Raw genomic sequence first — 13057 nt, 5'->3', positions numbered from 1 at the left:
GAAGCTCTGCCACCTCTTCCCCAGCAGGTTCTCCACACCTTGCCTGGTCTGCTCCTCTCCTTCCCTCCTCCTTGAGGAGTTAAGGTCTCTCATCCTGGAAGAGAAATACCTGTTCTGTGACTAATAGAACCAGTGAAAGCCTTGGGAAAGAAAATGAGTGCTAAGGAGGATATTTGCCACAACTGCCAAACATGGATTCTCAGGGTTGAGATTTTCTGTCCCATATGAATCATGTTTAAAAAGAGGGAAAATATATGTAATATTGTAATGCCAGATTCGTGGGACCCCAATAGACCTCCAGGAGCTGAATCCAATGCAGTCACACAAGAGTCTTTATTGCAAGCTCGAACCTGGACTCACAATCGTTTCCGATGCAGCGTTCCCAGGAAGTGAGTCCTGGTCCTTTGATCAGTGAGAATTTATAGGTTTTGGGGAGATACTGTATGCGTCACAACATCACACAGCAAATCATTCCATACCGTGGGAAAATCAAACAACAACAACTAACATTGATTAGCACATTCACCGGCAGGATCAAGTTGGGTAAGGATGATGGGTTAGTGCAAGAGGGGGATTCCTTTGAATTGATTGGTTTAGGCCATGATGGGGGTATGTGCTAAACAACATGGTTTCCCAATATGTTATCAACCACCATAAACTACTGAGGGGTCATCTGGCATCCCAGGTATTTTCCCTGTCTCATGCTGATTGGTGGTTGCTAGGGGGTTGCTATGGGTTCTCACCTACCCTGACTGAGTCAGGGACACCTGACACCACATCTCTCCTGTTATTTACAGACAAACAACTCAGCAGGGTGGGTATGTGCCTAGGAGTGCTCTGTAGGTTTTTCCAAGGACAAGGGTCCCTTCCTTAGGACAGGCCTTGAGGTAGAAGCTGGTTTCTCAAAAATGGAGTCACATCAGTTTCTCAATATCAGTTTTTAACAGTTTAGATTCCTGAGAGAAAAGCCAGTTGAGCTCACTGTCCAGATGGGGAATTTCAAGACACAGAGGGGACATGGGGGAGCCAGCAGTTTCTTTGAGCAGAAAGGACAGAGTTGGTGTCTAAGGAGACATGGTTGCTGGAAGTCATGGTGCAGAGAATCTGAGAGAGATGAGACATGCAGAGACTCCCAGTCTGGGTCTAAATGTGGTGAGTGCACAGTGGGAGGTGAGAGCAAGGTCCAGGTAAATTCTGGCTTTACCCCTCTTCCCTTGCTTCCTAGACATCCAAGTATGGCTTTTGTTCATGACCTAAGGCAGAAAAGCACACAGAGAAGTGTTCTCTGGAGGTTGGACATGTGCTCTCTCTGTCACCATTGTCACTTTCACTCCTTCAGCAAGGCCATGTTCAACTTTAGTAAGAGTTGGACATGATGTTGTCAGCCACCAAGACACTTCCAGTAGCAGTGCTGGACATGGACCATTTTTTGCTGAATGAGTTGAATGGCACAGATGAGCTGGGAATGCCAAGAAATCAGGATAGGTTAAATGCCCACTCATTGGAATGAACCAATACTTATTACTGGGTTAGTAAGATTTCTACGGCAGAGCTCACAGTGTCAGACTACCTGGCCTGATGGTGTATATGGTTTGTCTGCAAAAGGATGACAGTTTAATTCAAGACTTTGTTAATATTTTAGATCATGGTAAAGTCATGGAGAATTCAATGACTGACATGATTGCATGTATAAAGACATGGGCTAGCATATAGAGGAAAATCCCAAACTCTCCACCCAAGTATGCTCCACACCTGTGTGTGCTCTAGCAGTCTGTATTTCCCAGCTATAGAGTCAATATCACCTTCATTAAGTTTAGTGCAGAGTATTTCTAATATAAGATGCACAGAAATCCTTTATTTCTCTGGTGTAGCAACCACCTAGGTTGGAGATGGTGGCCATTTCACCAGCCTGTGTGCCTCAAGGACCCAATGGCAGGTTGCTTGCACATCCACTGAGGACATACAGTGTGCATAAGGACAACTTTCTCATTTGGAGCCACTGAGATGTCTTAGATGGTTTCATGATATAACCTAGTGTATTGGTCAGTTTTCTGTGACAAAATACCCAAATAATCCTCTTAAAAGAAGGAAAAGTTCACTTTGGCTCACAGTCTCAGAGGTTTCAGAACGTGGTTGCTTGTCCTGTTGCTCAGGGCCTATAGGTACCCAGAATCTCAGGTTTGGAGCATGAAGTATAGGAGGTCTGCTCACCTCATGGCAGTCAAGAAGGAAAGAGAAACAGGAAGGGGCCCGTGTTCCAATATCTCCTCAAGGGCACACCCCCATTGACTTGACTACCTCCTAATTTACACCCCCATCTTCTAAAGAGTCCACCACCTCCCAATAACACTACAAGCTGGTGACCAGGCCTCCAGTGCATGGGCCTTAGGGGACACTGCAGATCCAAACTACTGTCCCTAGCGCATCCTGATTTTAAATCATTACTGGAAATCAGTGAAAGAGTTTTGGATTTACAATTGCTGTATTTTAGAACTGTTACCTCTCACTCAGTCCAAACTATCTTTATGATATTGGCTAGAAGATATTTCTTCTCATGGGCAAATACAGGCAAAATAATATTTTATGATGCTAGTGGCCAAAATGTGGTGGTAGAAATGGTTCTGTTTTTACCTTGTATTTTTAGGGGGGGTGAGCTGCTGGGACTTCATGTATGCAGCTATGCGTGTGTGCTCTGTCTTGTTCAGGATGAGTTTTTCCAGGTGTGGAACTACTTTTTAGGCTAAAAAGTGACATGTTATCACCCCTGGTTTCTGCTTTACAGAGCATTTGATGGAGTGGTGGGCATAATCCGCTGCTCCTCTTTTTGGAAAGTGGTAAGGGTGCTATAGTTAGGAAAAGCAGATGACTACACGGCAATAAGACAACATTCTGCAGAGACAATATGTTTTAACTGATCTAATTCCCCATTGTTTGATTTTTACTTAAACCTAACAAAAATCTATCCTTTTCCCCCATGAGGAAAGTCTGATCAAGTTTTGAATCCAGATTTAGGAGGCTGATAACAGAAGTTCAGAAGCTTAGATCCATTTTGCAAATCTATGTGAATTCAGTTGGAGAAGCATTAGTTTTGTTCAAGAGATACAGACTATAGCATTATGATCTTCTCAGTGGGTTCCTTTGGAGGGAATTTGGCAAAGTGAAATGAAAAATATCCTGAAATGTAAATACTAACAGCAAAATATAGAGGCATGAACAGAGACAATGTTATAATTGTAAGTAAGAGAAATAGATAAACTAAGTGCTATGAAATACTATAAAAGTAAGTGCCAGTCCATTTACATCTGACCACCAGAACTGTGCACAGGGATGTACATTATGTTATAAAATAGAGTTCAAGCCTGTGAATAAAAGGGACTATATACCAACTTGTTTGGAAAATGGATTATATGTTAGAAAAATTTCATCAATGTTAATGTAAAAATAATCATGAATTGATTTGGTATGTCAGAGTGGCAACTTCCCCGTGAGGAGGAGACAAAGTTGATGCAGGGTACAAACCCAAACCACCTTCAGAAAGTTCATCACATCTATGATGGCTAAGACAAAAGAGGAAGGTACCAAATGTTGGCAGAGATGTGGAGAATCTTTAACTCCATTAACATCACTGGTGGAAATGTAAAATGGTGGAAAACAATTTATTGGTTCCTTGCCCAGCTAAACACATACTCCCCCTATGATCCAGCAATCCACATCAGTGTATATACCCAAAGAACTGAAAAGGAGGTACTCCAAGAAGAATCTGTATACACATTTGTAAACAAAATGTGTTTTAAATCCATATGAAGGAATATTATCAGTCTAAAGAAGGAATGAAGTACTGCATGTGCTGATGTATAGATGTAAATATACAGCCATTGTGCATTCATTGTATGTCAGTTGAAAGTTCACCCTCTTTACTTGCTCTGTGATTATGGAGCTGTTCCTTGTATAAATCTCTCTCCTTTGTCATCCTAACTCTGTTAATCCTTATTTAGAAAGGATGCTGGGAGACATATGGAACTTGTTTGAAAAGAAAACTGGGTTCACAAAGTTGCCCTGGTCACAGAGCAATAAGGGAGAACTGGAGCTAAAGCATGAGTTTGCTACTGGGGTCCCCGAATTTACCTCCTCTGCAGCTTCCTCCCAAGGTGGCCCCTCTGTACTCCCTCCCAGATAAGAACATAGATCTGGAAACCATCATTCCAGATCCTGGTTTCCATTCCCATTCCTTACCCTGATCTGTCACCCCATCTTGGTTCCCTGCTGACTCATTCCATGTTGGTCCCATTTCAGCTTTTGGACAAGGACCAATGTATTCACAGTATATGACAAACCTGCATCAGGTGCTGAGTGCAGGTGTGCTTTGGCTCGAGAAAGTACTGGAATGGGTTCAGAGGTTTAACACACCCATCCAGGTGTCCAGTGGCAGATACTGAGTCTGGAGTGGTTGAGAACATCATCAACTAATTAGGACCTACAACTGTTGGTCTCTGAGGTCAAACAAGGAAAGCAAATCACAGAAAGGCTCCCTGACTTGCCCAACACCATACATTCTCTCATGAAAACCTGTTGGACTATGTGGGGCTTTATTTTTGTCCTGTGTTAAGAAAGAGCATGTCCCTTTTGGCATGCTTGTTGATCTTATTTTACATTTTAATTTTCTTCTAAAAACCCTTCTGAAGTAGAAGCAGTTATTCTATAAATGGTTTTATTATTTAGGTATTTTTGTGAAAGTGTATTTTTATGTTAAAATCATAGAGATATTATCCTTGTACATTATTATTTACTAGCACATTTACTTGACAATTTTCATGGACACTGTTAGCTTCATTGTACAGATTTTTTTAAATGTTGGGCTGGAGGTATGCCCTGTGGTATAGTATTGGTCTAGCTGGGTCCCATTTGAAGCACTGCAAATAGTAAATTAATATGTACGTAACAAAAGGAAAGTTAAACTTAGCATGTTGCCAAGAGTTAGAGAACTTTCCTCTGTCCATTTTGTATAGCATTTCCTTGAGGAAATAAGTGATGGATCCCTATAAAGTGATATAAGCATCTTGTTTGCATCTAGCTGGTAATGTGCTTCTGTAAGCCCTGAGGGGGTCTCTGAAATGGGTTGTCTCCCTCTAGGTCCTCTCTGTTTCCTGCTTCTAGTCTCTAGCTTAAGGTCTGCCACATTTTCTTTTGTTTTCCTATATGAAAAGCAATCGAGTATTCTTTTTCAGAGGTAATAATTGGGTCAGGTAACTAGAACCCTTTAAAAACAGTGGCATTTGACAGCAAAGAAGCCATCCAGACTGATATGATCACATGGTCTCAAATGTGAGAAGATGTTTATTAAGTTTGCCCAAGAATGCACTGTGCTGTGCTTTTCAAAAGCATGTAGCACATCTAAAATACACACCCACTTTAAAATGACAACAGGTCAAGGCACATGGCAGTTCAGTGTCAACAACTCAATAATGAAAACTAAACATCAAATGAAAATTGCATATTAACAAAATTTGGCAGTGCTACCACTGAGCTATAAAAGTAATAGATATATAAATAAAATATATAAAACCCTCTCTGAAATGGAAAATATTTATGTACATATATCAATTATAAGACCTAACAGATAATTAATTAGAAATAGCAAGTTTTCAAAATACTATCTCAAAACTATTTCAAATAAATACAGTAATAATTCTTTGGCCAACATGGTCAAAATAAACCAACAAAATGTATGATATGTATGCAAACTCTCTATGACAATCCTGTGGTTCCAATTTCATGTTTAAAAATAATTCCCTCCCAGAGTCCCTACATGCCCATTCAAAACATCCTAGACTATGACAACCAAATATTTAAAATGTGGGACCAAATTATTTACCTTAGAGAAAATTTTTATTCAACACTCTAAAATTTAGAGGGTGATTGGGGAAAAATGGAACAGAAAGAACCCTAGATGCCACGAGTACAACATGGTAACTATGCAAATCCTCCTAGAAGAGTCTTGGTTCTTCTGGATTATCTGTATGGGAGGCTCCTCTCTCCCCTCCTAATGCCTGCCTGTGTCTCCATAGATGTCTTGCTCAAAATGTGTCTCTGCCAGTGGTCTGGAAGGAAGAAGAGAGGTTGTTGTACTTCATGGACACAGTTCTCTAGATGTGAAGATGAGTTACACCCTGAGTCAGTCCTAACTAGGGCTTTAGACCAACCTACAAACCCAGCCTTTTCTGATCCTTCATTCTTGACACCAGTACTGAATCATCATTTTCAGTTTTGATCCCCAGACTTTACTAACCCTGACTTCAAAAATTATTTCCTATGCCCAGGGTCAGGCCCAGAGGTCTGCTGTATAACAAGGACTTGAGCTGATAATGCAGCTAGAGCAAAGCACACTTGGAGAATGGGGCCTTAAACTTAACTCACACCATGGTCTTTGCCACTTATTTCACATCTGTACTAACTGTGTAACAAACATCACTAACATATCAACATCAGGAACCAGGAGACCAGGTGTCTGATCCCTGACCTATCCCCTACTTTGTCCCTACAATGCCTGCTCCTAACTTGGCTGCTTCCACTTGTTTGCAATAAAACCTTTGCTTCATCCTCTGCCCAAGTCCAAACTCAACTGTATGCTGTGTAAGAAGCTGCCCTGAAGCTAGTATATTATTAACCCCCTGTGATTCTAAAAAACTTGCTTGACCATGAACTTGACAGGGAAAAATATGATTGTATAAGAGGAGAGCTTCATCCAGAAGTAGTAAATTAGAGGGAAGCAAATATTCAGAAATGAGTTCTGGCCATAAGCCATTTTATTGAGAGCAAACTGGGACGAAAATAGAGTTAATGAGAATTATTTTCATTGTGGAATATGTGAATAGTTTCATGGAATATCCTATTGTGTCACATTCACATTGTTATAAATAAATCTCCATACCTGGTATCCTTAGGGAAGAATGGCTCAAATGAAGAGGAAAGGGTAAAAGGGCAGTTAATTTATAGGGGAGAGGGAAATTCATGGCTAAGGGAGAGGAGAAAAACCTTCCTGACAAGGGATATAGAGCTTACCTGGAAACTGACTTTTAATGTGCATCCGCTGAACAAACCGTCCCATTCACAAAAACTCACACCAGCACTATAACTGCATCCTTTACTATCATTACTATCATCACCTCTACAGCAAAATGGTGATGGTCCCCATCACATACTGTACCATCAGCAGGAAGCAGGGGCTCTATGGAGAGCACTTAATGCAGGTCCAGCAGACCCCCTGTTGCCCAGACTCGGGAGGGGGTAGGCTGAGTGGGGCTCATACCTGTCTTTGCACAGACAAGCTGGGGTCACTCTCAGTAGAGCACCATGCACAGAACAAGAACTGGAACCTCAGCATGTCAAGCCACCTGTAGTCATTATTCCCATGTAAAAATAAATTTGGATAAGACATCACCACCATTTCATGGTGAACCAGGATGACTTCTAATTAAAGGAGGGTGCCTGAGCTAGAGTGCAGGACTCGGCCAAGTCCTCCTGTGTTAGAAACAAAGGCCTTGTCTTGTCTGACTCCCCTTACGAAGCACTGTTTCATAGTTAATTTCACTTCTTGAAGAAAGATTATCAGGTAATTAATGGTTTTCTTTTTTAATATTTTTTAGTTATACATGGACACAATATCTTTATTTTGTTTATTTATTTTATGTGGTGCTGAGGATCGAACCCACGGTCTCACACGTAAGAGGAGCATGCTCTACCACTGAGCCATAACCCCAACCCCTATTAATGGTTTTCATTGAGGGGTGTGTGTGTGTTTCTTTCTTTTTTTGTAATGTTGAGGATTGAACACAGGGCCTTGTCCCATGCTAAGCAAGTGCTCTACCACTGATCTACACTCCCAGTCCATGTGTGTGTGAAGTGATGACTACAAAAACTCACAGGCACCAATCTATTCCTGTCCAGTTCATTCAGAGAGTTTGAATCAAGTTTCCTACTGCCTCACACTCTGGCCAAGAGAGCAGGTAGAGAAATAGTTTGATAGAAACCACAGTGCCTTATTGGAACTCTAAATAAGAAAAGCATGAGTTTTAGGGTCATACTTGTGTAAATGCACTTGCTGCTCCCCGGACAAGGAATCTAATATCAGCCTTGTTCCCCTGATTCATGGAAAAATTCTGCCTTAGGATTTCTGTAAGGTTTAAAGGGGCCCTTGTTGGTGAAGCTCACAAAACCAAGTTTGGCATACATTAGTCACCTCCAAGGCCCCATATTCTCATTAGAGACAGCACCCCTGAAAGCTGGTTAGTACCTGATCCTGGCAGGAACCCCTCCTGTCCAGTTGATGACATTGGTCAGTTCTGCTCAGAATCCTTGTTAGAGAGTAGATGAGGAGAAAGTGCCTTCCCAAATGGCCACTGAGGTTCAATGGTGATAGAATTGGGGCTTCAAGAAGAGTTTTTCTGTTATTTTTCCCACTACTAGTCAGAGGTAGAATTTTCCAGGGAACCTGAACTCTACCTGGGATGGGTTCCCTAACCTGTCTGAGGTAACCCTTTTATAGTATGGTCTATATTTTTTCTTCTTCAAGTATTGGGGATTGAACCCCTGCTTTATCACTGATGTAAAAAAAATCCTTGATTTTTTTAAAGTTTTACTTTGGAGACAGGGTCTTGCTGAGTTGCTGAGGCTGGCCTCAAACTTCAGCTCCTACTGGTTCAGCCTCCCTAGTCACTGGTATTATAGGTGTGCACTATCTTGCCCAGTTAATCTTGCTGTAGGTTCTTTACATGTTTTTCCTGCAGGTTTAAATAATGCCTGCTTTTATACTTGCAATTTAAGAGCAAGTTGCAACATAACACTAATCCTTTTAAATAACTAGGAAAATCCTAATTTTTTAAATATAATACTGTTAGTCAGCTTTTCACTGCTGTTACCCAAATCCCTGACAAGCACAATTTAGAAGTGGAAGCTTCATTTGAGGTTCCTGATTTCAGAGGTCTTAACCCTTGATCTCTCAGGCCCATTACTCTGGGCCCAAGTGAGGCACCATGGCAGTAGGGCCTGGTGCTCAGAACATGGCATCCAGGAAGCAGAGAGAATGGGCTAAGGCACTAGGGACAAAATATCAAACCCAAAGGCAAGTGACCCCAGTGACCTATTTTCTCTAGTCGCACCTCATCTGCCTACACTTAACACACAGTACAGTAGTCCTTTCAAATTATTAATCCATCAAGTTAGTTAATCCACTGATTAAACAGCAGCACTGCTTAGATTGCAGTTCTCACAGTCCAATCATTTCACCTGTAAACATTATTACTTGATCTCATGAGCTTTGGGGGACACCTCATATTCAACCTATAACAAATATTAAAATACGGCGCTCCAAGTCTCTGTTCTAATTTCACCTCAAGCACTTAAAGGATACAAGTTTTTAGTCAGCCCCAACACTACACTTGACTCTGTTGCAAAACAGAATGAAAAGATAAAACCTATTTACTCACTTAATAAGGTTTCTAGCATAATATGGGTTTGTCATAAGGAAATTTGTGTATCCTAAAACAAACAATGTGATCTATTTACTTTATGGTCTGAGACCTGAAGATCTCAGGACTTTAAAGAATTCTCAGAAAAACACTCTCCAAATTCCTGGAAAATCACCTGATCAAAACAGTAGACAACAGTGGCAAATACCAAATGCAAAGATATTAATTTTACCTGAATAAAATAAATCATTTTACTTGAAACAAAGAAAATCAAGTCATAGATGAAGAAATACAAGAAGGTATGAATCAATTTGGAAAAACCAAAGATTCAAGATAAGTTTTTCGAGGCTAATATGAAGAATAATGAAATACGAAGTCTCTTAGACTGCTTCCTGTAACTTGCAAATAGCGAAGCTAACCTAAAAGAACAAGCAAAGAAGGATATCAAAGCTATTTTGCCAAAAGTCATGCCAAGACAAATATCATAAGATGTTATCCCTTGTTAAAGATGCGGGGGAAGGGGGGGGGGCCTGGGGTTGTGGCTCAGTGGTAGAGCACTCGCTTAGTGTGAGGCACTGGGTTCAATCCTCAGCATCACATAAAAACAACATGTTGTGTCCACCTAAAACTTAAAAATAATGCCTGGGCTGGGGTTGTGGCCCAGTGGTAGAGTACTGTGAGGCACTGGATTCGATCTTCAGCACCACATAAACATAAATAAAATTAAGGTTGGTTTTTTATTTGTTGTTGTTGTTTGTTTTTAAAGCTGTCTGGTGTGTCCTTAAGTGCTGGGCAATGTCTGTATGTACAAACCATATTCCTCATGAAAAAAAAAAAAAAAAGAGGCATGGAGATGCTTTACCTTCTTTACAGCCATACTATGATCTGGATGGTTCATTTTGGAAATAAAAGATTTCAATTTCTTTCTCAATAAAAAAGACGTAAACTCGGTGACCAAATGACTGGGTTAGGGAGCCGGTCAGAAACAGGGAGGGTTGTGCGGGGCGGGCAACATGGGACAGTGCGCGTGCGCGCGCCTGACCTAAGCGAGCATGCGCAGTGCCCCGTCCTGGGCGCCGGTGCGGAGTGGGGCATAAATGACTCTGTAGTCCAAAGGAGTTGAGGGAGGTGTGGTGTCGTTTGAGGCGGTTCCTGGCTTGCTGCTCTTTGGCCGTGGCTTGCCCGCTATGACTTGTTCTTCCCCGCGTTCTTCAAACTGTTCCTGCGAGTGCTGTCCTGGGCGGCGACGAGGAGCAGGGAGGCGAGCCGTCACCTGAGGCTCTGACGAGAGTCGCCAGCCTGCCGGGTACTGTCACGGCGATGGCCTTTTGCCTGGTCCTCACCATGGAGGAGCAGGTAGGTGCGGTTGCTGTCTCCGTTTTACAGATGTCGGGCCGAGGCCGGGAGAGGGGAGACCGTATCCGTGTCCAGGGTCACTTCTGCGGCCCAGAGGTCAGCGCTGCAGGGCAGGAGCACGGGCTGCCGTGCGGAGGACTGGTGGGGCGGGGCCGTTGTTGCCCACCGAAAATCACAGCCTCGAACTTTGCGGAGCCAGGTGCACTTGCGTGGTTCCCACTCTGCGCGGAAGAGCAGAGCTCCTGCCCTGCAAGAGGGAAGTAGGAAATAATGCCCTTCGTTGCCCTTCTTGAGCTGGGGGTGGCAGAATTTCTCGAGAAGCAGAAAGGCTCCGCATACGTATGTTGTTCCGGAGTGTGGAACCAGTGGGGAGCGCCACAGGTGCCTGAAGTCTGCTGGCAAAGGGTGTGGGCAAGGAATAATATCATGGTTCTAAAAAAGTAGATTCTGAAGGGGAAAGGGATTTCAGAACAAGAAATGTGATCTGCTTTCCAGGAACTTTCCAGTTTTCAGGGTCAGGTATTTTGGAGATCATTTCCCTATTATGTGTAGACATGGAAACCTGATAGCACAAAACCGATGAAAAACACAAGCACTCAGCCAATGAGCTAAATTCCCAGCCCCCCAGTTTCACTTCTTAAAGGCTGTGGGCTTGAATCTTTAATAGGGCAATCTTGCCAAGTGGTGCACTGCCTTCTGCTAAAATACCTGTAGGGGTGGGTCAGGGTCATTATGACTTCGTGTTGTTTGGTGCTGTCTTTCATTGTTCTGCAGTGATTGTAAAATGGTAGTTTCAAGGCCACAGGACTTCTCCTTTTGAGTTTTATCAATGCTCACCATGAACATGTTTGCATCTCTGTTCAGTTCTTTCCCTCTTGGTTCAGTTTCATTGTGTGTTGATCTTGTTAATTCACAAATGTACAAATTCTCTTGTTCGAAATTTAGCAAACATGTAGTTTGTTGGTTTACCAGTTGCATATTGTGAGCAGTTTTTTAGCAGCTGACTTTTATTTGTTTGCTTATGTCTTGAGATGCATTTAAATGGAATATAGCAAACATAGAATAAGAACAATAACGTGAGTAAGCATGAAAAGTGAAAAAAGAAAGCCATACTCTTTAGTTGAATTGGTGTATCTTTATATTGATGAAAATTATTATTCACATCATGCTTACCTTGTTTTGCAAAATATTAACTCCCTTTACTTTTTGGTATCATGTTTTACAGAGCAGTTTCTTAGGTTCCATTTCTGACCCTCCCTGTTTCTGGACAGGTGGATTGGCATTTTGATTTTATATGTCATGCACAAAGGGAAGTTAGATTGTGCTGTTGGAGTTCTCACGGTCCTGCTATCAGTTGTTATAGGTGCTGTGTGGGCCATCATGTGTGACAACATGAAAGGCAAAGAGTAGCCTTTTCTGTTTGACACCTATTCCTTTTTATTTAATAGCCTTATTGAGATGTAGTTTCCATACTATGCAACTCACCCATTTAAAGAGTACAATTCAGGGGCTTTCAGTACATGTCAGAGTTGTGCAGCTATCACCACAGTCAACTTCAGAACATTTTCATCATCTCCAAAAGAAATCCTCTCTTCACTAGTTAGCAGTTATTCCTCATTTCCCCCCCAGTTCACCCAGCCCTAGGCATACACTCATCTGCATTCTATCTCCATCAATTTGCCTATTCTGGACATCATAGAGGTGGAATTATTGACTTTGCGGCCTTTTGTTCTGGCTTCTTAGCTTAATGTTTTCAAGGTTCATCCATGTTATTCATGCTCTCCTTCCTCCTTATGGCTGATTAAGGTTACATTGAAGGGATTGACCTTTTACTCACTCATCAGTTGGCAAACATTTGGGTTGTTTCCCTTTCTGAACTGTTACCAGTAATGCTGCTATGAACATTTGCATGCAGGTTTTTTTAATAGATATGTGTTTTCATTTCTCCCACCTATGTACCTAGGAGTGCAGTTGCTGGGTCATGTGATAACTCTGTTTCACATTTTTTAGTAACTGCCACACTGTGAGCAGCTACACCTTTTATTTACCCACCAGCAGTGTAGAAGGGTTCTAATTCCTCACCAACACATTTTTATCAGACTTTCTGGTTATAGGTATCCTAGTGAACAGGAAATGGTATCACATGATTTTGATTTGCATTTCTTTGATGACTAATGGTGTTGACCATCCTTTTATGTGCTTTCTGTTATTTGGCCATTTTTTATATCAGTTTTGGA

General features: G+C 41.8%; 1 protein-coding gene across 1 annotated transcript in view; it reads left to right on the top strand.

Annotated features, from left to right (window-relative positions):
* Positions 1–10542: 10542 nt before the first annotated feature.
* Positions 10543–13057, top strand: part of DAGLB (diacylglycerol lipase beta) — an 86559-nt gene continuing 84044 nt past the window's right edge. Inside the window, exon 1 of the mRNA XM_081297559.1 lies at positions 10543–10829. Within this exon, the coding sequence (XP_081153685.1) occupies positions 10785–10829 (45 nt within the window). The 5' untranslated portion in view covers positions 10543–10784. The remainder of the gene's footprint in view (positions 10830–13057) is intronic.

The sequence above is a fragment of the Spermophilus citellus genome (assembly GCF_964194105.1).
Source record: "Spermophilus citellus genome assembly, chromosome: 6".
Lineage (NCBI taxonomy): Eukaryota > Metazoa > Chordata > Mammalia > Rodentia > Sciuridae > Spermophilus > Spermophilus citellus.
Note: the sequence above shows the minus strand (reverse complement) of the source record. Positions and strands in the feature narration are given on the sequence as shown.